Raw genomic sequence first — 11,523 nt, 5'->3', positions numbered from 1 at the left:
AGGATAATGCCCCCCCAAAGATATCCACATCTTAATCTCCAGGACCTGTGAATATGTCAGAGAACAAGGCAAGGGAGAATCAAGGTAGTTAGGTGGAGTTAAGGTTGCTAATTAGCTGATTTTAATAGGAAGGTTATCCTGGATTATCTGGGTGGGCCCAATGTAGTCACACAGGTCCTTAAATGTGGGAGAGGGAGGCAGGAGGCAGTGCCAGAGTGATGGAGGAGTTGACTGGCCATTGCTGGCTTTGAGGTGGAAGGGGCCTGCAAGCCACAGATTTGGGCAGCTTCTAGAAACTGGAAGGACAAAGAGAACAGGTTCTCCCTGGAGCCTCCAGAAAGAAATGCAGTCCTGCCAAACCACTTGCTCTGAGCCCAGTGAGATGCATTTCAGACTTCAGACCTCCAGAACTATAAGATAATACATCTCTGTTATTTTAAGCCAACAAATTTATGGTAATTTGTTACAGCAGCGATAAGAAACTAATACACTTGTATCTCCACATTCATCATATTCATAGGTTTTTGCTACATAATGCAATTCCTGGTGCCCAAGATTTCATTTATTAGAGAAGTCTTTCCCAGATTCATTCCCAAGGTATAAAGTTGTGACACATTAGTTAGTTTGGTGATAGAATTTCCATCTTTTATTGCATTCAGGGGTCTCTCTTTCCTATGAGTTCTTCCACATTTTACTAAAAATGCTGTCTGTATTCAATGTCTCTAATATCTTTCTACACTTCTCTGGCATGTGATCAGGTACAACTTATCATTGAAAACATCATCACATTCTTTCCTCATGTTCTGGTCCTGTGGGAATTCTTTGATAGCAATGGAGATAATCATCTCCAGGAAACGGGTTCCCCACAATAGCTGCATTTCTGTGGATTGGGCTCTCATGGATATTTAATAAGTCTGAATTCTCACAGACGTAGCCTCCACCACCGCTGCCTCCATAGCATTTCTGCCCAAAATGAGCTCTCACATAGAATGTGTGGAGGATTCTTGCTAAAGGCTTTTCTAGTATCAGATAGATCCTGGTACCAGAGGATTTTCTTTCTTACACAATGTCTGTAACATATAAAACATAATTTATTACAGAAGGTGTGGTCACATTCACTGCATTTGCAAGACATATTCCCTGTGTAAATTCCAGATTACTTACTGAGGCCTGACTTCTTAGAAAAGGCTGTTCCACAAACACTACATTTCTACCCCCAAGGAGCTCACTGAGGTTTAACAAGGGCTGAGTTCCCGAAGAAGGTATTTCCACAGGCACCGTGTTCATCTGGTTTTGCTCCTGGGCAAGTTTACTTACGTATAAAGAGCTATGACTCCCTGAGGAAGGTTTCTCCACTTTCAGTGAATTTATAGTTTTCTCTCTTGCATGAGTTTTCTTATGTTTCATGAGGACTGACATGTGGGCAAAGGCTTTCCCACATTCACTGCATGCATACGGCCTCTCTCCAGTATGAGTTCGCTGATGCTGAATGAGCTTTGACTTGCTCCTGAAGGCTTTTTCGCACTCACTGCATTCATAAGGTTTCTCTCCTGTATGAATTCTCTGATGCTTGGTCAGGTCTGACTTAAAAAAGAAAGTTCTTCCACATTCACTGCACTCGTAAGGCTTCTCTCCTGTGTGAAGTCTCTGATGTGCAATGAGGTATGCCTTCTGGGAAAAGGCCTTCCCACACACGCTGCATCCATAGAGTTTCTCTCCAGTGTGAGATCGCTGGTGTCTATTGAGCCGGCACTTCCTGCTGAAGGCTTTTCCACATTCACTGCATCCATAGGGTTTCTCTCCTGTGTGAGTTCTCTGATGTACCATAAGCTGTGACTTCCTAGAGAACGCTTTTCCACATTCATTACATTCATGGGGCTTCTCTCCAGTATGAATTCTCTGATGTTCAGTGAGCTGAATCTTCCTCATGAATGTCTTCCCACATTCACTGCATCCATGGGGCTTTTCTCCCCTTTCAGTTCTCTGATGTCTAATGAGCTGTGCCTTCCTGGAGAAGACCTTACCGCACTCACTGCATTCATGTGGTTTCTCTTCTGTGTAAGTTTTTTGATGTTCACCGAGCTGTGATTTAGTGCATTTAATTCCAGTAAGAGTTGTATCCTGTTGGATGTAGACAGAGGATTTCCCATATCCACTAAACTCATCAGGATCTTCTCCTGCATATCTTCTATTCTGGAGAACAAAACCTAAATGTGATTTTAAACCTTTACAATGTGAACCAAATTTATTGTGTCTTTGTGTTAAAGGAACAAGACTTTTGCATAAATTGAAATTATTTCCAAGTGCATAATTTTGCTGACATCTTTCCAAAGTTTTAATCTCGTTTTGGTTTTCTGGGTGCCACTGCATATGGTCAATCTCCCATATTTCTTCTAGGAAAAAGAACAATGAAAACATCCATGATAATTTTAGGGGGAAAAGAAGGTTAAAAAAAAAAAAAAAAAAGCCATGGTTTGGGCTAGCTCTAAGATCGAAGTCTAAGAGAAATGTACCCTGTGCTCTGTGAGAAAAAGACAACACTATAAAACAGCAAAAGGAAAAACATGTACTTTAGAAACAACAATGGATAGTCTACAATGAATAAATATAACTTGGGCTTCTCTCCAAATAGGACCTTGCAAAATGGAGACAAGTAAAAACAGAACCACACTGTGACTGGAACAGAACAAAAGAAGATGGAGGGGATGGATCCTTTCATCCAACAAACACTGAATGCGCTGGTGTTTGGGAATACATTAGAATATGATATTAGAATATTACCATACTATGTTTGAATATTAGAATTACAATATATCGGTCACACTAAGGTAACTTATATATTCTGTCTCTGTGGAGCTGTCATTCTAGTAACGAGACAGAGAAAAAGATGGGGGGAAGGGAGGATCAACAAGTAACCAAAGAAATAAAAAAATTACAGAACGTGCAAAACAGTGTGTATGAAGAAGGTGACAGAGTAGTAGTAGGTTAGTCTTAGAGAAAATAATCATCCATGAGACAAGGAAGTTAAGGTGACATCACAGGGTAAGAATGAGCAGTGTTATACAGATAACTCGATGAATAACATTCCAAAAAGGACCAACCAATCCAAAAACTCAGAAGCAGAAAAACTTAGGCATGATCAAGAAACATAAGAGAGGCTGGTGCACCTCGACTATGTCCTTGGCTTGAGTGAAGCAGAAACAGGTAAGTTTGGAAAGGGAGGCAGAACTGAGACCATATAGATGATGTAGGGAGACTTTGTTAGAAACTGGATTTTCTATTGGGGTGCCTGGGTGGTGGCTCATTTGGTTAAGCATCCAACTCTTGATTTTGGCTCAGGTCGTGATCTCAAGGTTCATGGGTTCAAGACCCCGCATTGGGCTCTGCACTTGACAACACGCAGCCCACCTGGAATTCTATCTCCCCCTCTCTCTGCCCCTCCCCTGCTTGCATGCACATGTGTGTTCTCTCTCTCTCACACAATAAATAAACATTAAAAAAAAAAAAAAAAGTTTAAAAAAACTGGATTTTATGATAAGAGCGATGGCCAGATGCCACCAAACATTTTCTGGCAGGAATACAACCCATTCTGAATTGGTATTTCCAAATGCCACATGGCTGTTGCATGAAGAATGAACTGGAGAGGTGAAAATATTGAAAGAATACACAAGAATCTACAGCAGAGTTCAGGCAAGAGGTAACAGCACCTTCTGGGGAACCTGGATGGTTCAGTAGGTTAAGCGTCCAACTCGATATTGGCTCAGGTAGTGATCTTACGGTTGTGAGACTGAGTCCTGTGCCGGGATCTGTGCTGAGTGTGGAGCCTGCTTGGGATTCTTTCTCTCCCTGACTCTCTCTGCCTCTCCCCCGCTCAAAAGAGGTAACAAACAGCAGCTTCACTGTGACTGACTACAATGGAGTTAGAGAAATGTACAAAAACAAGGACATAGTACAGAGAAGGGAAAGAGTGACAGGAGGAAAAGAGAAGGCTCAGTCAAGAATGAGTGCTAGAAGAAAAGGGAATCATTGAGGATAGCTCCTCGATATGTGGCTTAAGCATTTGTGTAGGGTGCTGGTGCCATTTAATACGATGAGGAAAATCAGGGAGTTAGGTTTGGTATGTGTGGGGAATCAAGCGTTCCGTTTTGAGGAATGCATCAGGTCTGAGATAAACATTCAAGAACAAATATGAAGTATCCGGTTAGATCTACGAGTGTGGAGAAAGTTCCAGACTTCAGATAACAATTTTAAGTTGAGTATATAAACAGTACTTAAACATTTGGACTACACAGAACCAGATGAGGTAATGGACAGAGAAAGGGGAAGGCCCTGGACAAGAATTTCATGGATTCCAAGTCTTAACAGTTTTGGGAGAGTGATATGCAAAGAGAATATGAAAATCCCATCCAGAAACATCAAACAAATGCTGACCAAACATATAAACAATGGAGGTTTTCATAAGAAAGGGCTGAAATTGGAAAATCAGAATGCAGGATCTACGGAATCTTATCCCAAGATTATTGAGGCAAAATAGTCAATAATCCCTTGTTACTAAACCTTTCCCCTCTCATTCCACCTGCACATCAAAACTAAACTTTTATAATAACACCAATTACCTATTTAGAGTAGTACAGTAGCCAATACTTCAAATTTCTATGTAAAAACGATACAACCTCCCTCAGTCCAATATATCCAGACACGTATATGTCCACCTGGAATTTAAAAATAGGTCCTTGGGCCATCCGCCCTTGCCCCAGAGAAGAGTATAGCTGTCCTAACTGGTGGAAACATCAGCTTCTCCTCAGTTTCATCATACTGCAACTGTGTACTGTGCTATTCAATAAAATCTTCTGCAACAATGGGAATGTTTTATATCTGTGTTTTCTAATATGGTACCCACTAGCTGTGTGTGGCTATTGGGCACCTGAATGTGGGTGACCAGAGTGACAGGAGAACTGAATTTGTAACTTTACGTAATGTTAAATAAATTTAAGTAGCCACATGTGACCAGTGGCCAACACAATGGACGGCACAGTATAGACCATCACATCCGTATATACCGTAATATCCATATTTGCCATTATAATCTACTTGATAGACTCATCTCCCAATTTTTGCCTTTCAACTAATGCTACATTCTTCCTTAATCTCTGTTCCTATCTCCTCTCTGGCACCAGTTAAGAGATTCTGAAGAATCATCCTCTATCCAGGAGCAAAACATTGACCTGTCTTATCTTCCACTTATTCTAGAGCTCCAAGCTCTAGCTTCTTATTGTTCCAATGCTACTACCCAGCTATCTATCAAGCAAGACTCTCTAGAAATAGCAAAAAAAGCTCAGACAGAACCAAAGTCACACTTTCTAAGCCAATTATTAACATAAAATCCACAGTAATCGGCCATTTCCTTTCACATAGTCTCATCTCTCAACTGCCTTCCTCATTTCCATCTCCAAAATCTTTTTACTGACCCACAGGCCTTCCATCATCATTTTTATTTGAAACTCTAACATCTTTCTTGCAGAAATTATTTTATCATGCTTCCAAAAAGTACTTCATTCTTTCTGTAACACTTTATCAAAGCTCAATTTTCTCTAACTTTATAAAAACAGTCCTTTCTATGCCTCATAATCAAATGCTAACAATTTTAGAATTTCAGGCATCTCTGTCAACCCTTCGCAACTGAGGACTTTGGACACTTGGAAGGTATTTCTGTCCTTCATTACATTTGAACCTTTTGGAGCTGTATTTGGGTGGCAGTTCTACTACAGGGATCAAAGCACAGCTGGCCTAGCGAGCATTTCCAACCTCATTTGCTCAGGACCCTCCCCATACCTAGTAGATCAGAAGATAAATCTTAAGAGACAAAGTCTGTGGTTTGAAAAACTTCACACACATTTACACAGATCCCTGATTTAAAAACAAAACAAACAAAAAACGAAGCAAGACCTGTTTTCAAGATGTGATGAACAGATGCACGTGAATGATTATGCAATCTGTATGCAGTAAGGAAGAGTGAGATAGAGACCCTTTCTCTGTATGGAAAAGGAAGCCTCATCCTAACCAGCGAAGCAATACAGTAACACCTGTCGATCATGACTGAGTCAGTGCAGTTTAGACAGAGTACAGAGACGTTAGGGAAGATGGAGTTCCAAGTGTGCACTGGAACTTTGGGGAGATAAAAAGAAGGCAGTATCTGGACGTAAAAATGCAACACGATCAAATGCATAGATGCCAGCCGTTAGTTCACTGGACATTGTGGTATCTGTGGCATTCAATAAACTATATCACTTCTGCCTCCCCGGAATAAGTTTGTGGCTTGTTTCTGGGACATCTTCTGACTCTCCTCCTCCCAGAGCCCTGATACTTCTCACTCTACCTGGCTGGGTTCTTATCTTCTCAACTTCTAAATATATGTGGGCCTTTTTTTTTTTTTTTAACCAATTCTCACTTTCATGTTTTCTCATTAAGTTTCACAGCTTTAATGCCCCCTGCCCACAAAGGAATGCAGCCATACCATTAAAAGGGACTAACTGGGGGTGCCTGGGTGGCTCAGTCAGTTAAGTGTCTGACTCCTGATTTTGTCTCAGGTCATGATCTCACAGTCATGAGATCAAGCCACATGTCAGGCTCTGTGCTGGGTGTGGAGCCTGCTTACGATTCTCTCTCACCCTCTCCTTCTGCCCCCCTTTCCCCTTCATACTCTCTCTCTCAAAAGAAAAGAAAAAAAAGGGACAAACCAAAAACTGGAAACAGCCAGTGTGGGGGTGAGTGTAGCAACTCAGCAATCCAAGTCTAAATGATCACAGCCTACTCTGAGGTGGGAATTGAGCATGTGCATGCAATTTCCAAAGGCCTTTCCAAAACAACAAAAAGAGCTTTTTTAAAGATTGTATTTTTAAGTAATCTCTACACTCAATGCGGGGCTCGAACTCACAACCCTGAGATCAAGAGTCACATGCTCCACTGACTGAGCCAGCCAGGCACCCCAAAACAACAAATTTAATACAAACAGCAAAGACCTTCCAAAAAGTAATAGAGAAATATGGAAAACTCAAGGCAAAACTCACCGGTGACCAGGCACCAGTGTGAACAGTAGTACAGCAGAAACTAAGTAAAATGCACTAGGAATGAAAGGATTCACCAGGAGGAAAAATGATCTCAGGTTCCGGCACTAAAGCAGAAGGAAAAAGGATTTCACAGGATAATTATCCTGGGTGCAGGCAAAATAGAGAATTAGAGGTCAGATTAGACTACAGAAGGGCAGGTGTCCACTTGGGAATAACTGTCAGACTACAGAAAGCTTAGCTCGTCAGTATATATGAATACGCTCTATGATGGCGAAGACATCATCTGGGAGAAAGGAGGACTCTGGTTTCGCATATGGGGAGTAGGACGTCAAAGGGCAGCTGCCCTGGTGGCTGGCAACATACCTGCATTACAGTGCAGATTAGACGTTAGCAGAAGAGGTCAGTTTGGGACTCTCCCAATCTGGGACTCTCTCAGAACAGGAGCTTAGGCCTTGACAATGAATGAAACTTTTAATATGAGAATCAAGCAGAAGATTTAAAAAAAACAACAGAACCTGCAAGTTGGGGAAGCAGAGGGTGAAGAAATAGATAGAGGTACCCTGAGAGACAAGGTACGTGTGGTTTCAGATGACCTCAGGGGACGTGAGTTGTCAGGGAGGGATATCAGCCCTTTCAAAAGGGGCAGGGATGTGCAGAAGATGAGAGCTGGGCCAAGTGCAAAGCCATCTGTTTGAGAGCAAGCAGGCGGAGAAGAGGAAGTGGGAACGCTGCAGAAAAAGAAAGGGAGGGGCGCCTGGGGGGCTCAGTCAATTAAGCATCTGACTCTTGATTTCGGCTCAGGTCATGATCTCGTAGTTCATGAGTTTGAGCCCTGAATCGGGCCCCTCACTGACAGTGCAGAGCCTGCTTGATATTCTCTCTTTCCCTCTCCCTCTGTCCCTCCCCCACTCCTGGGCAACCTCTATAAATAAATACATATAAATAAATAAATAAGGAAGAAGGTGTGCAAAGCTGAGGCAGGAGAGAACCAGGTAAGAATATGGATCCAAGGTGGGACAGACTGTAATCAGATCTAGAAATGAGGAAAAAAAAAAAAAAAACGGGGTGGGGGGAAAACCTTATCCTTTAATAGCTGACAAAGAACAGCCCTAATAAAGAACAAAGATACAGAAAGGAGTTGATTATATTTGTGTCACCAACTGGTGTAAGAAAAGCTCTCCACACAACAAAGTGTTAACCTTTCCCTGACCGACTGGAATTCTAGTTTTCTTGGTTTTCCTTTCAGTCACTCACCTGGACAGGGTGGCCTCGGAGCTGCTCCCTCTACTGCCCACAGTGGTCCTCCATGCTCCAACTGGAAGAGTGAATCTGGTTCGCTGGCTTGGTATCCTGTAAAATGGGAAATCACTGAAGACTTGGCACCAAGTATTTTAGCTTGGGCACCTACAAAAACCGGAGAAAGTTTATGCATCATTTGTACTTCAGTAAAGTAAAATCTTTTTCCTGGGGGAAGGGAGAGCGTATACACTCTATGGCCAAACGGGAAAATAAAAGTCTATACCCTACAACATGTTAGTGCCAACCAGGAGATATTTCAGGGACACTATGGGTTCTACTCAATGAGAAATGAAAGACAACTGACTGTGATGCTGTCCTCACCCACTGACACCAGGTTCCTGTAGTTCTCCAGCATCACGTCCCGGTACAGGTCCTTCTGGGCGGGGACCAGGAGCCGCCACTCCTCCCGGGAGAAGCTCACGGCCACATCCTCAAATGATAACGGTGCCTGTAACAACAAATGCCAATGCACTCTAAGGCAGAACAGATGATGCAGAAAAGCGGGACAGGAACACGTTCTGATTGACTTCCTCTGATAAATTACGTGCATGGTTACTATTTCACATACCACAGGACCCTGTGTCTTAGTCTCAGGCTGCTATAACAAAATAACACAGGGGCGCCTGGGTGGCGCAGTCGGTTAAGCGTCCGACTTCAGCCAGGTCACGATCTCGCAGTCCGTGAGTTCGAGCCCCGCGTCGGGCTCTGGGCTGATGGCTCAGAGCCTGGAGCCTGTTTCCGATTCTGTGTCTCCCTCTCTCTCTGCCCCTCCCCCGTTCATGCTCTGTCTCTCTCTGTCCCAAAAATAAATAAACGTTGAAAAAAAAAAATTAAAAAAAAAAACAAAAAACAAAATAACACAGACTGGGTAGCTTATAAAAACAGAAATTTATTTCTCACAGTTGGGGAAGGTAGGAGGTCCCAGATCAAGGAGCCAGCATGGTTGTATTCTGTTGAGGGCCCACCTGCTGGTCCAAAGGCCCCCACCGCCTAACACCATCATCCCTGGGGGGCAAGATTTCTACATATAAATTTTGTGGGAACACAAACATTCAGACAACAGCACCATGGAATTCTACTAATTAGTTCTTTGTAGGCTAAAAGAGTATCAAAATAATATTCGAAAAAAAATATTTTCAGAGACAAAACAATGTGCAGAAGGAAATGTTCATTCTTTGTTTATAAGTGAAAAACTATCCATCATCTAAACACCCATCAAAAGCAGGCAAGAATGTATTACAGCACCTCCATGCTGTAATATACCATGCAAATGTTAAAATCAATTTGGTAGATATAAACATTGGTATCAATGATCTTCAAGGCATTCTCTTACATGAAAAAAAAAAAAAAAATCAAGTCCCCAACTAGTATATATGTATTCCAGACATATGTTTATAGATTAAAGACCAAAAATCTTTATAGATTTAAGATTTTTTTAATGTTTATTTTTTTTTTTAATTTTTTTTTTCAACGTTTATTTATTTATTTTTTTGGGACAGAGAGAGACAGAGCATGAACGGGGGAGGGGCAGAGAGAGAGGGAGACACAGAATCGGAAACAGGCTCCAGGCTCTGAGCCATCAGCCCAGAGCCCGACGCGGGGCTCGAACTCACGGACCGCGAGATCGGGACCTGGCTGAAGTCGGACGCTTAACCGACTGCGCCACCCAGGCGCCCCAATATTTATTTATTTTTGAGAGAGACAGAAAAAGACTGCGAGTGGGAGAGGGGTAGACAGAGAGGGAAAAGATCTGAAGTGGGCTCTGAGCTGACAGCAGCAGGCCGGATGCAGGGCTCAAACTCACAAACCATGAAATCATGACCTGAGCTGAGTCGGATGCTTAACTGACTGAGCCACCAGGCGCCCCTAAAAAATCTTAACATATACACATACGTATGCATATAGAAATGTGTATAAATATATTCTACCACATGTCAATTATACAGAGATTAGTCAGAGACCCAAACTATTAACATCTGTTACTCCTTGGTTTGGAGGTTGGGCAGGAAAAGGTAAAAGGGGATATTCTCTTTTAGTGCAAATACTTCTTTTTGCTTGACTTTTTTACATTTAAATATAGCCATGCACCATTAAGTATTTAAAAATACAAAGGCCAGGGGCACCTGGGTGGCTCAGTCAGTTAAGCGTCTGACTTTGGCTCAGGTCATGATCTCACGGTTCATGAGTTCGAGCCCCATGTCGGGCTGTTTGCTGACAGCTCAGAGCCTGGAGCCTGCTTCAGATTCTAAGTCTCCCTCTCTCTCTCGGCTCCTCCCCTACTCGTGCTCTGTCTGTCTCTCTCTCTCTCAAAAATAAACAAACATTAAAAAAAATTAAAATAAATAAAATAAAAATACAAAGGCCAAACTAAGAATAGTTGACTCTGACTTCTTTTTCTGAACCTGTGGTTAAGAAGGTATAGGGGTGCCTGGGTGGCTCAGTTGCTTAAGTGTCCGATTTCGGCTCAGGTCATGATCTCACAGTCTGTGGGTTCGAGCCCTGTATCGGGCTCTGTGCTGACAGCTCAGAGCCTGGAGCCTGCTTCGGATTCTGTGTCTCCCTCGCTCTCTGCCCCTCCCCCACACTCTCTCGCTCTCTCTCTCTCAAAATTAAATAAACATTAAAAAATTTAAAAAGTTAAAAAAGAAGGTATAAAGGAGGGGCCGTGCTGTCAGCACAAAGCCCGCTTTGGATCCTGTCTCCCCTTCTCTCTCTGCTCCTCTCACACATAACATGCGTGCAGGTGCATCTTCTCTCTCTTTTTCTCTCTCTAGAAAACAAACAAACAAACAAACAAAAAGGTATACAGGGAGCATTGTCACTATCTGTATTCCAAGCTGTTATCGAAGAATGGAACTTTTAGCTGTCCTCCGCCAAATGGCCGAATTCTTCATGGAGAATGGCTCAAAGGTCAAGCAGCCCATTCATTCTATTAAATAATCCAGGCTTTGTTCCTGGGTAAAGTGTGGACTGCTGGAAGGTTCTATCGTCAAGGTGCGCTGCTTTTGGAGAATTCTGTCCAATCCAGTTCTGCTCTGGCATTACCCCCTGAGCTTACTCTGAGGAACACGATGAGAAAAAGCCAAAGGAAGCATCCTATGCCTTTATTACATGGTTGATATCGAGGACACTGTCTACCACAAAATCTCTCTGGAGA

The 11,523-nt window shown here is 42.5% G+C and overlaps 1 protein-coding gene across 1 annotated transcript in view; it reads right to left on the bottom strand.

Moving 5' to 3' along the window:
* Positions 1-619: 619 nt before the first annotated feature.
* The window catches only part of LOC123577992 (zinc finger protein 577-like), a 66,194-nt gene continuing 55,290 nt past the window's right edge, over positions 620-11,523 (bottom strand). The window contains exons 3-5 of the mRNA XM_045440465.1: positions 8,688-8,814; positions 8,322-8,417; positions 620-2,207 (exon numbers count right to left, since the gene is read on the bottom strand). Of these exons, the coding sequence (XP_045296421.1) occupies positions 1,060-2,207; positions 8,322-8,417; positions 8,688-8,814 (1,371 nt within the window). The 3' untranslated portion in view covers positions 620-1,059. The remainder of the gene's footprint in view (positions 2,208-8,321; positions 8,418-8,687; positions 8,815-11,523) is intronic.

This window comes from Leopardus geoffroyi, chromosome E2 (genome assembly GCF_018350155.1).
Source record: "Leopardus geoffroyi isolate Oge1 chromosome E2, O.geoffroyi_Oge1_pat1.0, whole genome shotgun sequence".
NCBI classification, from domain to species: Eukaryota; Metazoa; Chordata; class Mammalia; order Carnivora; family Felidae; genus Leopardus; species Leopardus geoffroyi.
This window is presented reverse-complemented; position numbering and strand designations above follow the sequence as displayed.